General features: G+C 47.5%; 1 protein-coding gene and 2 non-coding genes across 10 annotated transcripts; 1 reads left to right on the plus strand and 2 right to left on the minus strand.

The window, feature by feature from the left end:
- Window positions 1-1468: 1468 nt before the first annotated feature.
- LOC148001748 (low affinity immunoglobulin gamma Fc region receptor III-like) lies at window positions 1469-17085 on the minus strand. Of its 8 annotated transcripts, none has more exons than XM_087581994.1 (7): window positions 16382-16621; window positions 14481-14985; window positions 10537-10662; window positions 9728-9748; window positions 8846-9103; window positions 3986-4240; window positions 1469-2153 (listed from the first exon to the last, which is right to left on the minus strand). In XM_087581994.1, the coding sequence occupies exons 3-7, from the start codon at window positions 10619-10621 to the stop codon at window positions 1969-1971; spliced, it is 804 nt and encodes a 267-aa protein (XP_087438120.1). In that variant the 5' UTR covers window positions 10622-10662; window positions 14481-14985; window positions 16382-16621; the 3' UTR covers window positions 1469-1968. The 8 variants fall into 8 exon arrangements, with proteins under 8 accessions (XP_087438120.1, XP_087438118.1, XP_087438122.1 ...); XM_087581992.1 differs by having other exon boundaries at window positions 14477-14985; XM_087581996.1 differs by lacking the exons at window positions 14481-14985; window positions 16382-16621 and adding an exon at window positions 16758-17085 and having other exon boundaries at window positions 1469-2588.
- On the minus strand, window positions 17037-17108 carry LOC134481642 (transfer RNA aspartic acid (anticodon GUC)). The gene has a single exon. It is a non-coding gene; the product is annotated as a tRNA-Asp (tRNA).
- A 582-nt stretch (window positions 17109-17690) lies between these two features.
- LOC134481671 (transfer RNA leucine (anticodon CAG)) lies at window positions 17691-17773 on the plus strand. Its single transcript has one exon. It is a non-coding gene; the product is annotated as a tRNA-Leu (tRNA).
- Window positions 17774-22138: the final 4365 nt, after the last annotated feature.

A 22138-nucleotide genomic window follows, 5' to 3' on the forward strand; every position in this document is an offset into this window, starting at 1 on the left:
AATGCTTCAACCTCCTTCTAGCCCACAGCAACCAAAGGTAGGGGAGAAGGTTAGTAGGAAATGGGAGATGTGGACCTGTTTAGAAGTAGTTCTTTGGAGCGATCCCGAAAATGAGTCAGTAGCGGCAATCTCAGTCCAATCAAAAACACCAAACACACATCAGTCGCAGCAACTCAATCCAGAAGAAACCACAAATCTCCACCAGGTTCGCAGTAGTCTACAGAACACCGGAAGTCCGTTCCTCTCTACGCTAAGTCACAGTAAGTCACGCTAGCAAAGATCAGTGAAGACCAGTCAAGCGTTGCAAGGCGAATCAAGGCCTCCTCTCGCTGTCTGTGGTGTTATCTTTATAGTCTTTCTAGACATCACAAGCTCCCTCAAGAGTCCACTCCAAGGGAAGGTCATATGCTCTTTCACAGACAGCTTCCAGGAAAACACCACATGTCTGTTCTCAGCAAAACATCCTCTCATAAGACAGCCTCCAGAAAAAAAAAATCACATGATACAACTGAGTCCCCAGAGAAACCAGAAATTTCCACCTCGGGAGATTTAGGAGTGTGGTAGAGGAATAAGCTTACACTACTGAATAATCAAAGAGCCCTTACTGATAACACGTGAGTAAAAACCGAAGGACGTTGTCGGAGTCTGTTTTCTGTTGCTATTGTAAAGCATACGAGACTAGGTACTTTAGTAAAGGAGTGGGGAGTGTTCTTTAGTTCACAGTTATAGATACCGAGGTCACGTGGCCACATTTGCTTGGCTTCTGATGAGGACTTTGTGTTGCTCTACGAGGGGCAGAAAAGGAGAGTAAGTGCGGGCCCTTGTGAGAGAGAAGGCAGCTGAGCTGCAAGATGGCTAAGCTATTGTCCTGAAAAGCATCAGCCCTGCATCTGTGGAGGCATGGGCTCACCCTTGTGGTCTGAACGGCTCACATTGGTCTCTGACACCTGGCAGCACTGCCCCTGAGGCTCAAACCTTAGTATGCAGGGGTTTTTGTTTTTTTTTTGTTTTGTTTTGTTTTGTTTTGTTTTGTTTTGTTTTGTTTTTTTTGGTTGGAATAAGTCATATTTAAGACAGTCTTTTTTTTTTTTTTCTTTTTTTCGGCGCTGGGGACCGAACCCAGGGCCTTGCGCTTCCTAGGAAAGCGCTCTACCACTGAGCTAAATTCCCAACCCCCCAATAAGTCATATTTAAACAAAGGCCAAGTGAAACAGGATGTGGGTCCCTACAGGCAAGAACATGCCTGAGACAGAAAATGCAGTCTATAGAAGTAGAGCTGCTGTGTTCTGGGAAGAGCAAACGCGAGAAAGAACGAGCCAAAAAAAGCAGAAGGAAATGAGATCAGAGAGGTAAGATCATGTGGTAACATCTTACAGAACACTGCAAAGTCGCTAGATTTCCTTCTAAGTACAAGGGAAAGCTTTTACACTATTTTGAACAAAGAAGTCACAGAAAGGAGATCCTTGGCCCAGATTGATTTCTGTTTTATTATAGGAGGTCAAACACAGAGCATCATGTGTCCTGGATAAAAACTGTGCCACCAACCCCCAGCCTTTCCCCACCTCTTGTTTAAAATATATATATTACATTTTAATTTGTTTATTGTGTGCATCTGCCATGGTGGACGTGTGGAGGTCAGAGGACAACTTTCAGGAATTTGTTCTCTCCCTTTGCCCTGTGTCCTTAGGGATCAATCTGTGGTCTTGTCTGTGAGCTTAGCAATGGGTGCTCTTTCCTGATAAGCCATCTAAACCCAGGGTCTTATTGGGTTATCCAGGATAGACTTGCACTCTCTCTTCTCTAAAACCCGGGCAGCCTTTGGTGATCCTCCTGCCTCAGCCTCCTAGCAGTTGTGATTGCAGGACCAAATATCCAGCCTGGTGGTAAGTTGCTTTCAAAGGAAGGCTGTAGATGAAGCGGCGGTGTGGCTGAAAAGAAGCTGCCGCTGTTTAGCCATACGATGGGATGTCATTTGTCCTGTGGAGCCTTGTACTTTCTGACTGACAGGGATTTCCTCCAGTCTTCCCCAGAGGTTTGAAGATTTCTCCGTACACAGAAATACAGGCCGGTGTCCACTGCAAACAGGAGGCACATCACTAGGCAGAAAGCGGCATGGAACCACACTAGAGAGCTGGTGGACGCGGTTGCTGAACCTGGGAGGGAAGCAGGAAGAATTGGAAGGAATGAACCATTAAGACAGAAATTCAGAAATTAGGGACAGTGAGGTCCCTAGTGCAGAGCTTCTGTAAAGTGATTCACACCAAGTACTTAAAGTAAGGACAGGAGCAGATGAATCAGGAAGCCTTCAAAGGACATTGGTTGGTTGGTTGGTTGGTTGGTTGGTTGGTTGGTTGGTTGGTTTTTTTGAGACATAGTTTCTCTATGTAACAGAGCTCTGGAGCTGTCCTGGAATCACTTTGTAGACTTGGCTGACCTCAAACTCACAGAGATCTACCAGCATCTGCTTCCTGAGTGCTGAGATTCAAGGTGTGCACCACCAGGCCTGGCTTTCAGTGGACTTTTCATCTCTCAGCCTTCTCCAATGTGTTGCCAAGTCTGCATTTTCTAAAGGGCATGGCCATATCTGTCTGAAATTATAGGAGACAAAGACTTTGTGGTCACTGGGTGTTAGGGCCTAGGTATAATATTAAGGCCTAGATTGAATGTTAGGGCCTAGGTGACTGTTACCTGTCTAGCCTTCCATTATAAGAAAACTTTCTCATATGTCTCTGCTGTCACTAGGAAACTTCTAATGCCGGAACTGATTACCTATTGTCATGTTCTGTGCCCTTGGAAACCAATCACAATGGAAGTCAGTAGAACTGCTTTCTGTAGTTACACACAGTAAGCAAGGACCTGGACCTGAGTATAAGCTTTTATGGTGTTTGCTTTCATAAGCTGCTCTTGGGATGGACCCCAACGTAAGAGAGACACCTGCACCAAAAAACTATTTGGACTAAGACTTCTACGTTGAGTAGTAGTCAAGTAACGTTTAAATTCCCAAGAACTCCTGGGAATTGCCGTTCTTTGTCAGAAAGAGACGTGTATGTAGGTGGCTGACATCCTGGTAGACATGTTAGAATATAAATATTAGAGAAGACAAGTCCCCCGCCACAGTCGGATAGAAACAGGATAAATGTACAAACAAGCACATGTTCCTAAGGAAATCCCCCGATGCAGATGTTTGTGGAGTTGGGGCTTAAAATCCCTATGGCATCTTAACCTGGGTCATGGTTCAGTTCCTGAATCTGGACCATAGCCGTGGCCAATCAATCCTGGGGCATATGCTCAATAAACTCTCTCCATCTGATTGAGATCGGTGTTTGGGTGGTTTGTGAGGTGATTCCTGGACCCCAACAGTGAGATTTGGCAACTGCCACGTGAAACATCCCATTTGAGACAGGGATTTTCAGTCAGAGTTTTGACGGAAGCCATCTCTTCCTCTCCAGACTGACCTCTTAATTATCATCCTCCTGCCTCAACGTTGCAAGTACTGGAGTTACAGGGCTGCATTAACAGGAATCCTTAAAATGCACTGTGAGTACAAAAGGAGAGGAGCAGAACGCAGATGGCATTCTACCTCAGCTTGAGCTCAGAACCTTTCACTCCGAGATGCCTGCAGACAAGTCTCATGGCTGGAAAATATCCCTTGGGCAACCTTGAACTAGCAGTCCATAAACCACTTCAGTAGCTCTTTACCCACCACCTCCTCTGGTCCTGTGACTGAGACGTGTTCACTAACCAATACCAGCCAGTCAACAGAGGTTGCAATTCTGAAAGGCAGAATTAGGATTTCACAATGCGAAATTTCTCAAGAACAGAGTCATGTTTTTCTTGTGAGTAGAGAAAGATTCTCAGGCCAACGTGGCTGCCCTAAACTAGAACTTAAGGTATCAGTAGACGGCCACACATCTCAGAATCCTAGTGTTAGGACACAAGACGGAGCAGAGTGTTTTGAAACAGAGTAGCGGGCATTGTGGCTCACCTTGGACAGTGATGGTGACAGGCTTGGACACGTGTTCTGTCCTTCCTAGATATGCTTTGCAGTAGTAGTCCCCACTGTGACTGTGGTTGGCGTTTGAGATGGAGTAGCTAACATTATAAGGATGAAATGACACATATACTCCATTCTGGAAGAAGAAGATCCTGGCCAGCTGTTTGCTCTTCCAGCCGTGACACCTCAATGTGATTCTTTCTCCTTCCAGAAACACCAGTTGAGGGGTCTGGAGCAGCAGCCAGTCTGAAAGATGGAAAGACACTTTACCAAGAGTAAGATACAAAGGGGTAGCTGGGCGATGGTGTCACACGACTTTATTACCCGAACTCTAGAGACTCTTCGAGTTCGAGGCCACCCTGGTTGGGGCTACATAGAGAAACTGTCTCAAAAAAAAAAAAAAAAAAAGAAAGAAAGAAAGAAAGAAAGAAAGAAAGAAAGAAAGAAAGAAAAAAGAAAAATGGGGTTGGGGATTTAGCTCAGTGGTAGAGTGCTTGCCCAGCAAGCGCAAGGCCCTGGGTTCGGTCCCCAGCTCCGGAAAAAAAAAAATCCAACACACAAACAAAAAGACACCAAAGTGCTGGAGAATCTCTCATCAGAACGTCTCTCAGCAGAATGCAGACATGAGGGCCTGAGTTTAATCGGTAGGGACAGGGAATGTTGTAAAATCACAACACCTCAGAGGTGGAGGCAGAACAATCAGAAATGCAAGGTCATCCTCAGCTATATAGCAAGCCTGGCCCATATGAACAACAACAACAGCAGCAGCAACAACAACAACGACAAAAACCCAGGGCCTGTGCAGCAGCCTATCCCACAGGTCCACGTGACTCACACAGAAAAAACATTCCATTACATTTATGAGGTCTTAAAAACAATTTCAAAACAGTTTTATGGATTTAAAACACTATACTTAATGTAGGACATACATTAATTTCAGTAACTATAGGTGTTGTAGAATAGAACTTTTGGTTTATTATTAGAATAAGTGTTTATGGTCTGGGATTACTAGTTTAATGATATGATTTTTTTTTAACAACTCTTAGAAAGTGAGGTAAGTAGTCCTTAACTGTATTTGATTGAGTAGAGCCTGAATCAGGCCAGGTTCTCTATCCTAGTCTGCTCCGGCTTCCTTGACAAAGTACCATAAACTAAGCACCTAAGCCAGATGTGGTAGAGCCTGTCTGTAATCCCAGGATGTGGCAGGTAGAGCAGAAGGAGCAGAGTTCAAGGTTATCCTCGAACCTGGGCTCCATGGTACTCTCAACCTAATAAACAAATGTTCAAAACAGGACCTCGGTGACATTATAAACAATGCACACTTCTCAAATAAATCCAAAGCCAGAGGCCAGAAATGTTACCTCTAATGAGAGCTCACTTCCTAGTTTATAGAAGTGAGCTTTATTGTCGTTCCTACAGAACTTTTGTAGGTCTTCCTCATACAGACTCCACTCTCCTAACCTAGTTACCTCCTCCCAGGACCACCCCCTAATACCATGCCTTGGTGGTAAGATTGCAACATCTCAACCTTGGAACATAAGCATTTGAGAGCACAGCACACCCTGAGTGGAATCTTCCACCAACAAAAAAACGGAAGTGTCTGACCTTTTTGGGGAGTGTAGAAGTTTGTGACATTGAAGCACAGGCTGACCAAGAAGTCATTACATAACCATGGCTGCCAGCATGCTTCCTGTCTCAGTCAATATTACATACAGGTGTGAGCTATCATGTCCTGTAAGCCTGGTAAGAGCTCTTTGTTTGGTGGTTTGGTTTGGTTTGGTCTGGTCTGGTTTGGTCTGGTCTGGTTTGGTCTGGTCTGGTTTGGTTTGGTCTGGTTTGGTTTGGCTTGGTTTGGTTGAGATGTGTCAGGTCTTGTTATAGTAGCCCTGGTATCCTACTCACCCTGCAGGCCAGGCTGGACTCCAACTCCCAGAGCTCCACCTGCTTCTGCCTCCCAAATGCTGGGATTAAAGGTTCATGTCACCATACCTGGTTTTTTCAATAAGATCTTTTTAAATTCCCTGTTCTCCTCTGAATCTGAACAAAAAGGGCAGAACGTTTTAAAACTTACAATCATTTTCCTGTCTTCATTCAGAACATCCTGGGAGGCAGGAGAGATGGCTCACAGGTTAAGAGCACTGTCTGGTCTTCCAGAGGTCCTGAGTTCAGTTCCTAGCAACCACATGGTGATTTATAACCATCTAGAATAAGATTCTAGTGCCCTCTTCTGGCCTTCAAGCGTCCATGCAGGCAGAATGCTATATACGTAATAAACCAAAAAAATACTACAACCGTCTCCAATACTTCATCGATGGTAGGAGTGACATGGTAGGAGTCACATATATGGTACATGCATATCATGCACACACACACCCCACAGTACGCATGTAGAGGTCAATGTATAAGTCAGTTGGTTCTCTCCTTCCACCTCTAGGTTCCAGAGATTGAACTCAGGTCTACATGGCCGTGTGGAAAGCACTTTTATCTAGAGAGCCATCTTGCCAGCTCTACACTTTTCTGTTTGGTTACTTGGTTTTGTGTTTGTTTTGTTCTTTGGGAGTGTGCACCTTGTTGGTTTTGGGGACAGTGTTTCACTGTGCAGCCTTGACTGGCCTGGAATTCACTGAGATCCACTTGCCTCTGCCTTCTGAGTGCTGGGCTTATAGGCATTTGTCACTATGCCCCACCACATCTGTCTATTTTTTTTAAAGGAAGACTAGTTTAGCATCTGGCTGAGCAGTAACTCGAGGGCTACTGTGATGGTTTGCTTATGCTCAGCCCAGGGAGTGTCACTATTGGAGGGTGTTACCCTGTTGGAGTAGGTGTGGTCTTGCTGGAGTAAGTGTGTCACTGCAGGTGTGGGCTTTAAGACCCTCGTCCTAGCTGCCTGGAAGTCAGCATTCTGCTAGCAGCCTTCAGATGAAGATGTAGAACTCTCAGCTCCTCCTGCACCATGCCTGCCTGGACACTGCCATGCTCCCACCTTGATGTTAAGGGACTGAACCTCTGAACCTGTAAGCCAGCCCCAATTAAATGTCCTTTATAGGACTTGCCTTGGTCATGGTGTCTGTTCACAGCAGTAAAACCCTAACTAAGAGACAGCTACCTACAGCCTCTAAGGGTAATTTGTAATTTTATATTTTCATAGGACAAGCAAGAACCATGGGCTGTTTCGGGACAAATAAGATGTAAAGAAAGAAAATGAGTAGCTATGGTGTTCACTGGGCAGATTTTTGAAGTTAATCCAATATTTATTTCTCAGAGTGCTGTCTATGGAAACTGCCTATACTTCCAAGATCTCTCCAGCACTGGAACCTTAAAAAACCATTTTATTTTATCTTACTTTATTTCAAGACACTCTCACTATGTAGCCCTGGTTGATCTAGAACTTACACAGACACACCTGCCTTATGCCTCCAGAATGCTGGGATTAAATGAATGTGTAACCATACCCATCCTTAAAGTACTGTTGTTGCTGTTGTTGTTGTTGTTTTTTAATCTGTTTTGGTATTAAATGGGAGAATCTAAAACACTAGATACTTACATGTATTAGCCTCAGGGCTTGTGTACCAAGATATATCTGAGGTAAACTATTAAACTCCTATTTTCAGGTATTAGAGTGGGATAGGAATAGTGTTCAAGGTCATTTTCATTATAGACGCTGTTAAACTGAACACCATCACTTATTTACACAAACCTGAATCAGATCATGTGACTCAGTCAGTTAGGACCACCCCACAATGGAATGCTGCCTCACTACAAGAATGAACCCCGTTTGCAAAAAAAATGTGAATTGAACTGAAAATCGTTCTGTTAAAGTGAGCTAAGCCAGCTATAGAAAGACACGGGTGCAACATCACACATATTATAGTATTGGAAATACTCAATCTTACAGAGATTGAGACCACAATGGAAGTTAGCGGAGGTTGGAAAGAGGAGTGGGAAGGGTGATTTACAGTCAGATAGGAGCAAGACATTTCGAAATGCTTTGTGTAGTAGAGCATCTATGAACAATGACATTGGACTGTGTATACAAAAATAGAAATAGGGGTTGGGGATTTAGCTCAGTGGTAGAGCACTTGCCTAGCAAACGCAAGGCCCTGGGTTCAGTCCCCAGCTCCGAAAAAAAGAAAAAAAATAGAAATAATAAGAAATAATAAGAAGAAGAATTGTCAGTGTTTATGTTATGAAGCAGTAGTAAATATTTGAGGTGGTGAGTATGCCCAACTTAAACCAATTTAAGAACTAAACAATATGCACACTTAATAAAAGGTTGCATGCTGTCCTCCATAAATATATCCCATGTATCAAGTAAGACTAATTTCAAGTTTTGAAACCTTGAAGTACTATAGGCTTTCATCTCGTCTAGGGATAAAAGTCGTCACACAGCCTATCTGCTCCACGTGTTTCACTCAATTCCCTTTCACTCATCTCTGGCCTCACTAGCCAGATTTCAGTTCCACCCTTGGGGATCTCGACTCCTTGCTCCTCTAGCTTGTTGAGTCTGCCCCTGTCCTATAGTCTTTGAGACTTTCCTTCCTAGAGTCTCTGTGCTTCCCCCACAATGCCCTGGCAGAGCTGATGTTTACGAAGCAGGGGCTTCCTTTAGCTTCTCTCACAACAGCCCTTCTGTGGCCTCGAACCTCTTGCTCAATTGAGATTGAGACCAACACAGGCGTCCTCTTCCACGAAAGACTATACGGAGTAAGTGAAAAGGGAAACGTGTCTTTCAGAAAAGCTCTCCGTGATGTTTCCCAGAAACCACACTATCCTTTTTCTTGTAAATGTTTGCTCTGTGCGCAGTCTCCAGACCTGGTATCACAGCTGCTCCCCGGACCAACTTTTACTAACCAGAAATCACTTCCAGATGTACGGGGTCGCTGAGGCTGGTGTGCGCCATTCGGCACCGGTATTCTCCACTGTCATTGACTGTGGCCTTAAACGTGTAGCTGGCTTGGACCTGGCCCCAGGTGGAGCTCTGGTTGTGGAACCACTGGGTAGAAGAGTTTCCAGGATTGTGGGTCCCTTCGCACGTCAGCGTCACAGTGTCGTCCTTGAGCACCTGGATCCATGGGGGATCACGTTTCACCACAGCCTTCAGAAGATCTCCTGTGAGTGAGAGAAGATATGAACAACTCAATTTTGAGGGACTGTGCATTCCAAAGGGGAACAAGGGGCCAGAGAGTCCCCATCGCAGACCAGCGAAAGGTCTGAGGATAATGACTCAGAGCTATAACCTAGCAACGGGAAGGGCGGAGCTTTTAAGATCTGAGATACATAATTAATTCAAGACCACTGTGGGGGAACTTAGCAAGTCTATTCAAAATAAATTGTTTTTTTTTTCTTTTTTTGGAGCTGGGGACCAAACCCAGGGCCTTGCTCTTGCTAAAGCGCTCTACCACTGAGCTAAATCCCCAACCCTTCAAAATAATTTGTTAAAGGCTTGTAACTCTGTGGTAGAAGCTTGTGTAGCACACTTCAAGTCCTAGGTTCAATCTCTATCTCTAAACCATTTTCAAAAATCATATACTTGCCCTGGTCTCTTTCCCTTGGGTGTTTGGAGAATCCAGTTGGAATCTTACCAAGGATTAAACTTCAGGGCCCATTGTGAGAAAACTGCTCAATCTGAACCCAAGCCTGATGCTTGGTAAAGCAGACATTTCCTTACAAATTAAACACAGTGTTCTGTTGTAAGATAGCAACGCCTTGTAAACAAGGGAAACACAAACTTACCCGTCTGCCTGTCTGCAAAAGCTGTAAAGAGGAAGAGAGAGGGTGGGGGTCAGTGTAGAACAGCAGCAGATGAAAGTTGTGTGTTAGGAGTCCTCATAAGCTTACAGCCCCTTCCCCATGAGCCTCCTCATGAGTCTTTCCAGTTTATCTGTTTTTAGTTTATGTAGCTCGAATATCTTTCTCACTTAGTGCCAAGTGCTTGGCACAGCTGCAAAGCAAGTATGAATATTTGGCTCAAGATGGCCTTTTGAGAGACCGTAAAGGACCTCCGGATTCTGACCTTTAAGTAACGCTTAGAGTAAGAAGAAGTTAGTTTTTTTTTTGTTTTTTTTTTTTTTGGTTCTTTTTTTTCAGAGCTGGGGACCGAACCCAGGGCCTTGCGCTTCCTAGGTAAGCGCTCTACCACTGAGCTAAATCCCCAGCCCCTAGAATCATCTTTTGATGTTGTTGTTGTAGTTACAGTATCACCATGTCAGACTAACCACTTGCCTGTCTCCTAAGGGCTGAGACTAAAACATGTATCACCACACCCAGCTCTAAAAACCTCTTTTTGACAGGGTCTCACAAAGCTAGGTTGGCCTGGAATTGGAACTTACTGCAGTTGAAGCTGACCTTGAACTCCTGATTCTTCTGTCGACACCACACACAAGTGCTAGGATTACAATCAGGTACCGCCGGACATTGTGGCTCTTGCCTTTTAACTCTCTCCCTGGTTTCTAAACCAGACCCACTCTTTACTACCCTGATCTCTAGAATCCAGACAGTAGGAGAGGCTGAAAGGATTGTATTTCAGGATGATCCTTACTCACCAAACAGCAGCAACATTGTCAGTGGTGGGAGTAGCCATTGGCTTCCAGAATGTGCATTCTGAAACATCTGGGTCTCCAAAGTCATTCAAGAACTGGGTCAGAGTCTAATGAGGTCTAGGAGATGAACTGCAAAAAGAGGAAGGAAATGGACTCTCTTGCTTAACCACATGGGTCAGCAGACTCTGTTTCTGCTAACTTAACAATAGCAAGTTAAACAAGATGTGGTCTCTGCTTGATAGTCATAGCTTCTACACGTAGCCCCTTCTTGTATACTTCGGGGAAACCCCAAGTTACTGTTGTTGTGAGGAAACTGGGGAGAACACTAGAAACCAGAGGAAGCCTCTATTTACTGCCTTGATCTGATGCTCTTTCATAAATTCCTGGGCTGCCTCACAGGCCAATGCAGAAAGCCTCAGGGCAACTTCGGCTAAGGAACTTTGACCTAGGTGAGATAAACAGATCTTCTAAACAGGTAATTGAAAGAAACAATATTTGACTACTACGACTACTGCTGCTGCTACTACTACTACTACTACTACTACTACTACTACTACTACTACTATTATTATTATTATTATTATTATTATTATTATTATTATTATCTGAAGAAGTAAGTCCAAAAAGGTCTCTACCCTATATGCAAGTGTCTGACCTTGCCCTCCACATACATAAGAAGTCGTGGGGGGGGGGCAGTTGTTTTGGTATTTGAGACATTGTCTCTCTATGCAGCCCAGACTGTCCTGAGAAATCACTATACAGATCAGGTTGCCCTTGAGCTCACACAGCCTGCCTCTGACAACTGAGTACTGGGATTAAAAGCATGTGCCTTTAATCCTCTGGTAAGGCCTAGAGCAAAAACAACGTTTTTAAATAGAAGAAATAAATTTGTTAAAAAAGAAATTATAGGGCTGGAGAGATGGCTCAGTGGTTAAGAGCACTGACTGCTTTTCCAGAGGTCCTGAGTTCAAATCCCAGCAACCACATGGTGGCTCACAACTCTCTGTAATTGGATCTGATGCCCTCTTCTGGCGTGTCTGATAACTAAAATAAATAAATCTTAAAAAGGAAAGAAATTATAATATCATAAATGCTATTCAAATGAGGAGAATGAGAGCTGGCAAGATGGCTCAGTAGGTAAAGGCATGGACTGACATTTGATGTCCAGCCTCACACACACACACACACACACACACACACACACACACACACACACACCAGCATAATTTTGATATGCTTTAACTAGCTCAATGGATGGGCATTTCTAAACCTCCCTGTGGCTAGCACACATTCCCTTCCAGTATCCCTGGCGTAACACCTTCTAAATCTATATTTAATCTTTGCTGCCCTGTTACATTCTGGGCAGCCCCCTTCCATCCCCCTCCCCCATTCCCTTTCCACCTACATTGCTGGATGATTTCTCTCCTGCAGCTCTTAAATCTGATCCCTCTTCTTCTGAGTCATGGCCATTCTATTCTTCCTCCCCTCTCTCTGTCCCTTACCCATGCAATCTAAAAGTTCCACCTCTATCTCCCTGCCCAGTCATTGACTATACAGCAATTCTTTATTACCAATCAAAGTCAGCTGGAGGCAGGGACCCTCAGGTCTAAAAGCAAGGCTTTTGGGAGCTGATTAAGACAAAGCTAGAACCAATTCCCAATACACACACTCACACACAGACACACACACACACACACACTACATATATATGTATATAATTTTGACCCAGTTCTGACACTCTATCTACATGACTGTTTCATAGAACAGACATAACAAAAGTCAGGAAACTTGAGCATGCATGTATAGTTGTCACGTAACAGAATCCTTCTGTAGGTTATGGTCTGTTGTTTGGCAATCTTTCCTGGAACTGTACATCCCTCTTGTCCTGTTTCAGCTAGTCTCCACTGCAGAATTATTACTTCTTTACAACCTTTCTTACAACGTTTCAGTGTTTCACACTATTTCATTTCCAAAAGCTGACATACTGTTTTGCCTTGAACATATTTCAATGTAGACTCAATTTTAAGTACTTCAAGGGTGGTGGCCACTGCATATATATCAAATGTGTAGAGGAAAAAATGATTTAGAAAATTCCTAATCTCACAAAGAAATAAGCAAGCTCATCCCTGTGCCCTGGGCTAAAACCTCAAAGCACGCAGCACTTCTATGGCAACTGACTTAAGGCATTAAAGTAGATGGCTTGTATGGAGTAACAGGGGTGATTTCTGGACCTCCTTAACTTTGTCAATTGAGGTTAACAAACTCAGGACTGATAGCTTATGCCTGATCCCAGTTTACAGCGACCAACAGGGAACCCTTGATGACTACTGTGTTCTGTAGAACAGTGCTCATTTCTTCTCTGGAATTTCTCCATCTCTGTATAGTGCTATATCTTTCCTCATTTTATGTCAGTCAACATGAGAAGCATCAGTCCCTTACTCGCACTTTTATTCCTCTGAAAACCAAATTTCCATAGGCTCCACATACCATTCTCTAACTGAACAAGCAGGAAAAACCAAGCTAAAAAGTTCAATTTATGCCTAAGCAACTCTGAGTAGAAAATTAAGAAACTGGGTGTTTTCATAATACTTACTTTAAAATTATTTATATGTAGGTGTCTGTGTGGGGTTATATGCATATGACTACAGTTACCTGGAGGTCCACAAGAGAGTGTTAGATCCCTAGGAACTAGAGTGTTGGGGTTCAGTAATTTGCCACACAACCATAGTACACCATCTTAGTTAAGCAAGAATAGTTTATTGAACGCATATCATGATGCTAGATGTCCAGGTCCACAAGAAGGAAAAACCTAATTGTGGCACTAGTCTGCTATCAAAGTTAACTTCTTACAGGAAAAAAAAAAAAAAAACAGGTTCAAAAGTTTAAAGGGCAAGGAAGGGAGGAGTTGGCTTACTAGGTAAAGGATTGAGTAAGGAGGCTGGGTGGTGAACAGAGAAGATTCAGAACATTGAGATAACAGAGCATGAGTGTTGTTAACTTTTAGCGTATTAGGAGCATTTTTCAGTGTCAGCCACAAAAACCACAGTGAGTTCATATGAGGTGCCGGAAGGGCTGAATGTTGGTGAGCTCTGACTCAAGCTGTTTTAAACACACCAGTTCATATTGATTTTTTAATTAATGGGTCATATATATAGTGTATAAATGTATATGGTGTATACATATGTATACATATCGTGTGTGTGAGAGAGAGAGAGAAAGGAGGGGGAGAGAGAGAGCAGAGTCCAGTTGTGATCTTGGTGTGTGGAGCTTGGAAAAAGGGAACAGGGGAGAGGAGGGAGGTGGGAAGTGAAAGTACAGAAGAATGCCTAACATAAACAGGAATTGAACACTGGCTTGACAAGTGACCATGTCCAATCCTAAGAACCGGACCACCAGGGAGCATGGACAGAACAGACGCAGCTTCAGATTCCTGGACACAGACACACTGCCTCTACACCACCCAGGCACGCACACTGCCAGCATGCCAGCCAGCTTCTCGGCCAGAACAACCACATAGTTGAGAGGAGAGCATCTCCGTCTTCTACAAGGATGTCTTCAGAGTCAAAGAACTTGCTGAAAACAACCGATGCCTACCCTAGAGACAGTGAAAAACAACGATTTCGTTGTGACGTTTCCTCTAGGTATCACGAGTGCACCGGAATTCCAGGACGCCAGAACACCTGGGCAGGAGTGTCAGGTCCTGACTTCAACACCCCAACCCCAACATCCACACCATCGCTACCTTCAGTGGGCTGCTCCGCAGCCAGCCATCGCTGACTGGTCCGGACCCTACCGCGCAGACTTTGCCAGCATGCGCATGCTAGTGTGATCCTCCTCTGGACGAAGCCCAAGCAGAACAGAGGCACATGCGGATCTTTGCGATCCGCAAGCTCCCCACTCCCACACCCACCCTCAACCCGTCCCCACGCCCCTGTTGGGACACCTGCTGGCGAAGGCTTGCTTGCTGTCTGTTTGGCGCAGCCTCCTCCTCTCGCCCAGCGGCTGCCCGGGAACCGGCCGAACAGTCCCTTCCCGGATGCCCTTAGACTCTGGTGCCTCCCGGTGCACACGAACCGGAGCCCTTCAGGTGGCAGAAGTGGGCTGGAGTCCGGTCCGGATAAGCATTGTCTGGGCTGCCCCCAGGATCTGCTGGCACTCTCACAAGGCTGCTAGCCATTGAGGTGGAGCTCAGTCCCCAGCTCAGCGCTCAGAATCCGACACTGTTCCAGCGCTGGCTGGCAGGATCAAGGCGGAGGGATCCGGGCAGGGAGTGATTACCGGTGTGCCAAGGTTACTTTACTGATTCACATCCGCCACTGCAGCAGGCGACACAAGGGTCCTGAGAAACGGTGGCATTACGACCGCCTGCCACGGCCTCTGCTCGAGGAATGCAGCCCTTGGGAATTTCTGGGAAATCCTGGCTCGCGACGCCCACTGTCGGTCCCTGGGAAGCTGGATGCGAGAACCAAGCCAGGTGCTTCTGGCTCTGCCGGGAGCATCTGGTTCTCAATAAAACCTGCCCACAGGAACCCCTTCCGATCCTGCAAACATCCCCCTCTCCGTGCCACCACCACCGCCAAGCCCAGCACCAGCACCGTATTCCATTCACCTATAGATTTTCTACCTCCTAAAGATTTTACAAGAACATAAAACAAACAAAAAAAATGTGTGTATGTGTGTTCTTCAGTATATACTATCATACATATGTATACATGTTTATATCTATACATACATCATATATAAACAAGTCTAATGTGTGTGTGTGTGTGTGTGTGTGTGTGTGTGTGGGTGGGTGGGTGGGTGGGTGGGTGAAATGAAAGAATTCGCTACCGATGTTTGAACTGGACGCTCCTTTGTGACTATTTCGGAAAGCTCACTGGGACCACCCTGTCATGCACGCGATGCACGCTAGGCGTGTCAATCAGGTGATACAGGTTATGCATTCGAGGTAGGTGCGACAGGAGGAGCGGGCTAGCCAGAGGGTTTGTTCGAGAGGTAAGAGCAGGCGATCAGGAGATGGAGTGGTGTTGAGATTCCCTCGGTGGACGAGTGTTTGTGATCCGGGCGGTGTGTGAGAAAGCTCGGCTTGTGATGGTGGCAGGTGAGAGGTCTGGGCTCCAGGGCAAGCAAGGAGTCTGAGCTGGGGAAGTGCAGAGTTGGCGTGTGGTGTCAGAGAGGCTGGTCCGGGATGTTAAGGTAGGCATGGTGCAGCCAGGGAGACTCTTAGGCAGAAGACGGTTCTGTGGTACTGGGTGATGTGTTCGGGAAAGAAAGAGGAAAAGGGAAAGGGGGTGGAGGGAGAGTGAGAGAGAGAGAGTGAGAGAAAGAGAGAGAGAGAGAGAGAGAGAGAGAGAGAGAGAGAGAGAGAGAGAGAGAGAGAAATATGGAGGGGAGATGTGGAGTTGTGGTCTTGGTCTGTGTAGCTCATGTACAAACAAAAGGGTCACTCAAAAGGGGTCAGGGTGAGGTGGGAAGTGGAGGGACTAAAAAGAGAGGAATCGAACCCGGGCCGCGGCGGTGAGAGCGCCGAATCCTAACCACTAGACCACCAGGGAGCGTGGGTCCCATGCTCACGGCTATCAACTCCTGGAAACAGACGGACACACACCCTCTCGGCCACCAGGGCCGACATGCTGCCCGCCTGCCGGCCTGCCCGCCTGCCCGTGTCCTCGTACCCGGCCGCCGGATGCACGCTAAGGCCTTAGGAGGCTGGCGTTCTCGCTTCTCTCCTGGCCCTGGCCCTGGGCTGCCACTTGCCCCCTGGCCTCTGCCGCTTCCACAGCCAGCACCGTGCGACTTCGGGGACTAGAAACTTGCCCCTGCCGCTTCTCCACCCGGTGCCCACTACCTGAAAAGGTCTGGCGCTTTCCGATCTTCCCCGCCTAGTAGAGCCTGGGCCCAAGCTCCGCGGCGCCACGCAGGGTCCCGGTCGGCGCGTCCTGGGTGAGGACCTTGGCAAAAGTTGGGCACGCTACGTTGGCCAGGAATCGAACCCGGGTCAACTGCTTGGAAGGCAGCACCACTATACCACCAACGCCGCACAGCCGGGCCCACACCCCCACGTCGCCGCCGACTGCCACCACACGGCGCCCAGCGCCCTCGACGCCGCCTACCACTTACTTGCCTGCGCACCGCCCGCACCCACCGGGGACCGCCCAACCCCGAACACAACCACGGCTCCTCCTCTCCGCGCTCTTCCTCGGCCTCCCAGGCGCGCCTCTCACCTGTTCAGGCCTTTCCTCTGGGGCGTTCCGGTCTCCTGGCTGCTGCAAGACGGCGCGCTAGCCCAGGCCAGTGCGCCAGGGACCGCTCCCGGCAGGCCGCCACCCTGAGCGGCCTGGGCGCCGGTGCAGTCGGCAGAAAAGGGGTTTGAGGGCTCCGGAGAGGCTTTGCTGGAGACTATGGGGCTCGGCGGGCTGACGTGGGTCTGGGTCTGCGCGTGGGGCGTGGGTGGAAGGGCTAGCGCCCGCGGGCCACCTAGGTGTCCAAAAAGGACATCATGTCTCCCCGTCGGGGAATCGAACCCCGGTCTCCCGCGTGACAGGCGGGGATACTCACCACTATACTAACGAGGACGACAACAGCCACAAACACACGCACTCTGGCCCGTCTACCACGCCAGGGAAGAACCACAGGCGTCCGTCTCCCCCAACGACCACCTCTTGCTCTGCACTGCACCGCAACCCAAAAGACCCCGAAACCCGGCGTCAACACCAGGACCCCGACCCGCAGCCCCGCCAGACCACCGTGTCGCCGGACCCCTGTCCCCGCCGGGCTGGAGACCCGGCCTCTAAGCCACCGGTGCCGAGTGCGAGTGGTTGCGGGCAACACTCGCCGTGTCAGGACGAGAGGCTGGTGCCACACACCCGGGCCGCCCTTCGTGCTGTGTGGACAGACAGGGGGCCTGCAGGCCGGGGATCCGGCCCGGGACCTGGAGGTACTCAGGCGCCTAGCAGCGTCCCGTCGTCGGTGCTCTTCTGGCAAGGTAAAGTTCGGCGGGCGAGGCCCGCAGCTCGAGCACGCAGACGCGGCCAGACGAGGCCAGACGGGCGCCTGCCCCGGCGCGCCGTCCGCTGAAGCCCGCTTGCGCGCGCCTGGGCGCCGGTCGCCGGTCGCCGGTCGCCTGCGAGGCGAGCGGTCTACACCCCAGACCTGCTGTCAGGATGGCCGAGCGGTCTAAGGCGCTGCGTTCAGGTCGCAGTCTACCCTGGAGGCGGGGGTTCGAATCCCACTCCTGACAAGCTTGCCTTTTGACACTCCACTGCACTCCATCCCACCGCGAAAGACCCCGCATCTCCTTCATCCTTCCTCAATCTGTCCAGAGCCTCCGCTCCCCTCGACCCGGAAGCCTTCCCTCACAGACCTGGATCTGCAGGAGAGCCCTCCCCTCAACACCAACCTACCTCTGCCGTTGGGGATCGGGGGCGGGGGGTGGTCGTGTTGCGTCGGGTGGGAGAAGGTCGAGTGAGTAGGAGATAGGACCTGAGCACGCGGGTGACCAGCCAACCGGGTGTCAGCGCCTTCTGTCCACAGCAAACCTCTGGGGGCCCCGAGTTTCAATCCAGCACACCGAAGCCCTGGCCTCCTCGAAGGACCCTGTGCTCGCACTACAACAAGCTCTCCTCGCTCGCTCGCTCGCTTCCCACGAGTGTTCACACACCAGACACGCACACGTAGGAGCGCGCCAGATACGTGCCAGTCAGTGGCTTCCAGGCGAGGCGAGGTACACACCCCACGACCTCAGCTAGAAGCCTGGACACTCCTCCTCCCCTCTGCGTGACCCAATTGGCCTCTCCTGACCGCTGATCCATCCATACCCGCATCTTTCCACCCATGCATCATTCCATCCATGAGTCCTTCCGAACAACCAGATATCCAACAATGGAACTGTCCGACCGACCGTCCGTCCGTCCCTGCGTGCATCCACGCAAACAAAGGTCGGTCCATCCATCCATCCATCCATCCATCCATCCATCCATCCATCTATCCATTCATCCATCCATCCATCCATCCATCCATCCATCCATCCATCCATCCATCTATCCATCCAGGCGGGCAGCCAGCATTCGGAGCTAGGGTTCCTGGAGTGGCAGCAAGGGCAGGCTGTGAGAGCATCAGGTAGTAAGTGTGTTCAGGGCATGGGTGGTTCCGTGGTATAATTCTCGCCTGCCACGTTGGAGGCTCGGCTTGGATTCCCGGCCAATGCACGCTGTATCTTTTTTCAAATTGTGTGTCCTGTATATCTTTTGTTTGTTTGGTTGGTTTTGGTTTTTGATTTTTGGGTTTTTTTTGTACTTGTTCTTTTCTAGTCTTCCTCTAAAACTCAGGGTTCTTTCGATTTTATTTTTATTCTTTTACCGGCTAACCTCTAAGAACCTCAAACAATGGTGTGTAGAATTCGGCAACAATCTGGGGGACCAACCCGTAAGAAAGCGCGGCATATGAAAGATCCCGCTTTTCACGCCCGTTTTTTGAGACTAATTCTATAAAGTTCCTCTCCCAAAGAAGCATCGTCCCCAGAAGGTTTTGGAAAGACTTCATGGAGGGTTTTTTTGTTTCTTTGTTTTTGTTTTGTTTTTTTGTTTTTCCTGTAACCCTGTTTTTTCTTGGGTGCAAATGACCCCGTGATTCAGATATAGTATTATCTGAATTAATTACTGTAGCACCAGCCCATTATAGGTCCCATAGCAGTAGTTCTCAACCTTCCAATGCTGCGACCCTTTAATAGAGTTCCTCAGGTTCCAGAGACCCCCAACCATAAAATTATTTTTTTGCTACTTCATAACTGTAATTTTGCTACCGTTTATTAATCGTAGTTTAAATCTCTGATATGCAGGATATCTGATATGCCACCCCTGTGAAAGGGTCCTTTGACCCCCACAAAGGGGTCATGACCTTTGTCCTTAAGGCTGAGGTGGGTTCATAAAGCAGTGAGACTGCATTACTTCCCACTGTCTGAGGTTTTGAAAATTGAGTCTTTTTATCATGCTCCATTTTCTTTAATATAGAACATCCCATTTTGACTTCCTGATGTTGAACTTATATCAAAATCCAAAAGATTATTTTTTTAAAACTCCCCAATCCTCTTGGGATACAGGCCAGCTCTCTCTGTCTCTGTCTCTGTCTCTCTGTCTCTGTCTCTGTCTCTCTGTCTCTGTCTCTGTCTCTCTGTCTCTCTGTCTCTCTGTCTCTGTCTCTGTCTCTCTGTCTCTCTGTCTCCCCCCACGTCCCCACACCCCCTCCTCCCTAGGGTATGCAAATTTGGGTGTCCCCAATTAAAACAGTCTAGGGGGCTTGATCAAGCAGTTTTCTCAGCCAGTTAAAGAATTAAAAGGCAATAAAATTCTGAAGCTCAGCAGGTGACTGTGGAGAAACCTCAAGTACCACAGGCAGGATCCCCAGTTAGGAAAGGAATTTACTGGAGGTGAGGACACGGACCTATTTCAGAGAACATAGAGAGAGAGAGCCTCTGCAAAGCACAGGTGTGTGTGTGTGTGTGTGTGTTAGTGGTATTGTGGTGTGTGTGTGTGTGTGTGTGTTAAGGAGTGGGGGGAGGATGTTACAGAAGTCAGAAAGTCCAGTCTTTTCTCAAGTCTTGGGGCAGGGGCTTTAAGCCCCTGAAGAGTTTTTCCTTCCCTGCTTAGGGTTGGTCAGACTGTGTGATGTGTCCTAAATAGGCCTTGGACTTGCTGAGCCAGTCCATCAGCAGGGGGCTGCTGAGTGAAACAAAGGCCTACATTGGGTTTGTTTGTTTGGTTTTAGTTGGTTTGGTTGTTTGTTTTTAGTATAGAATAGAGTTTATTCAGGGCACAGGAGGGGAGCGGGTGACAGGGAGATAGGGGAGTAGGAGAGGAGAGAGAGCAAGAAGGCAAGAGTCAAAGCCATTGTTTTAAGCAGCCAGGCTTTTGTCTCAAGACAGGAGGGTGAGGCAGAAGCTGGCCATCTTCGAGAACTTCGCCCCCTTTATTACCGAGCCAGGGCCTTTTGCTGTCTACAAGGGAGTCTAACTAACTTCTGGGCTCTCAGCATATTACCAGGGAATCGGAGTTCCCTTTTGCAAGTTCTCAGTCTCGTCAATAAAAGAACCCAAAGACAAACTCATAAGGAGACACAGAACCATTTTATTAGAATGTGAGAGGAAATCACAGAGTGGGCCCAGTGCAAATCCCAGAAGCTGCCAGGAGGGAGAAGAGAAAGGCATGCCTTTTGAGGTCAGCAACAGAAGTCTGCAAGCAGGAGAGAGGGGGGGGTGCTCAAGAAAATAGTAAGAAACAACACAAGCATCAAGGGCAAGCACACTTGGGACTCTGGTCAACATCTAAAGAGAAGATAGAAAGGGGGATAGGGCCTGGCATGGTGGTGGTTTAATCCCAGCACTTGAGAGACGGAGGCAGGTGGATCTCTGTGAGTTACTAGGCCAGCCTGGTCTTCATAGTGAATTCTAGGACAGTCAGGGCTATGTAGAGAGACCCCACCTCAAAACAAAACAAAAGAAAGGAGGAGGAAGAGGAAAAATATTGCTTTTGAAATTGAATGCCTCTTTTTTTTTTTTTTTTTTTTTTTAACCTGGAGGAAATTACTTTCCCTTAATGGGCTTCACCCGAGCTCTAATGCCTCCATCTCTTCATGGGGTAAACCAGGGGTGAAGTCCAAAATTGATTAGGAGAGGGGTCCATTCCCCATGGCCTCCAGTTCTGTTAATGCCTGGCTAGCTGCCTAATGCAGTCATTACTGGCTGTGCCTCCAGCAGCAGCTGAAACTTCTAATTTGCAAAAACAGATGCTAGAACCCCTGCTCCATAATCAGCTGTTTTCTTCCTAGAAAGATATTAACCCAATGGGGTATCTTAAAGTCCTCCACCACTGTGAACTGAAGGGACACCTATGATCCAACACTAAGTACAAAATATAGCCATGTTTTGTTTTGTTTTGTTTTGTTTTCCGCAGCTGGGGACCGAACCCAGGGCCTTGCGCTTGCTAGGCAAGCGCTCTAACACTGAGCTAAATCCCCAACCCCTATAGCCATGTTTTATAGCATGACTCCAAACTATAAAAGTCTGTCACACCAACTAGCCATATGTTCTTGATCAAGTGATTTCATCTGAGGCACACTTGTCTTAAAATGAGATTGGACCACCCTTTTTTGTTCGTTTGCTTGTTTGTTTGGTGGGGGAGAGGGGTGCTCTTTGGCTTGGTTTGCTTTTTGGTTTTCTTTGTTTTTGTTTTGTTTTTCGAGATAGGGTTTCTCTGTGTAGCCCTGACATTCACTATATAGACCAGGCTGGCCTTGAACTCTCAGAGATACACCTGCCTCTGCCTTCTGAGTGCTGGAATTAAAGGCTTGGGCCACTGGTACTGAACTGGACCACCTTTAATAAAGACTTTGCATCCTAATAATCTCTGATTTCAAACATTAAGGAATGCACTTAATGCACACATGTTTATTAAGTGTTTCGTCACGTGTCATGATACTTAAAGGGTCTGAGTATGTGGTGGCAAACAAAACAGTCCCTCCTGTGGCTCATAACCTAATGGATGGGGGAGGGGAGTCATACACTAAACAAGCAAGCATACAGTACATTGACAATTAAAAACAAAAGAGGGGG

This window comes from Rattus norvegicus, chromosome 13, assembly GCF_021556685.1.
Source record: "Rattus norvegicus strain SHRSP/BbbUtx chromosome 13, alternate assembly SHRSP_T2T, whole genome shotgun sequence".
Taxonomy (NCBI): Eukaryota; Metazoa; Chordata; class Mammalia; order Rodentia; family Muridae; genus Rattus; species Rattus norvegicus.

Coding starts and splice junctions, on each gene's coding strand:
- LOC148001748 (XM_087581991.1), bottom strand. CDS start 10,621: ATGACTTTGGAGACCCAGATGTTTCAGAATGCACATTCTGGAAGCCAA. Junction 9,104..9,727: donor TTTTGCAGACAGGCAGACGG/GTAAGTTTGTGT, acceptor TCTCACTCACAG/GAGATCTTCTGAAGGCTGTG. Junction 4,241..8,845: donor ACATCTGGAAGTGATTTCTG/GTTAGTAAAAGT, acceptor TCCATCTTTCAG/ACTGGCTGCTGCTCCAGACC.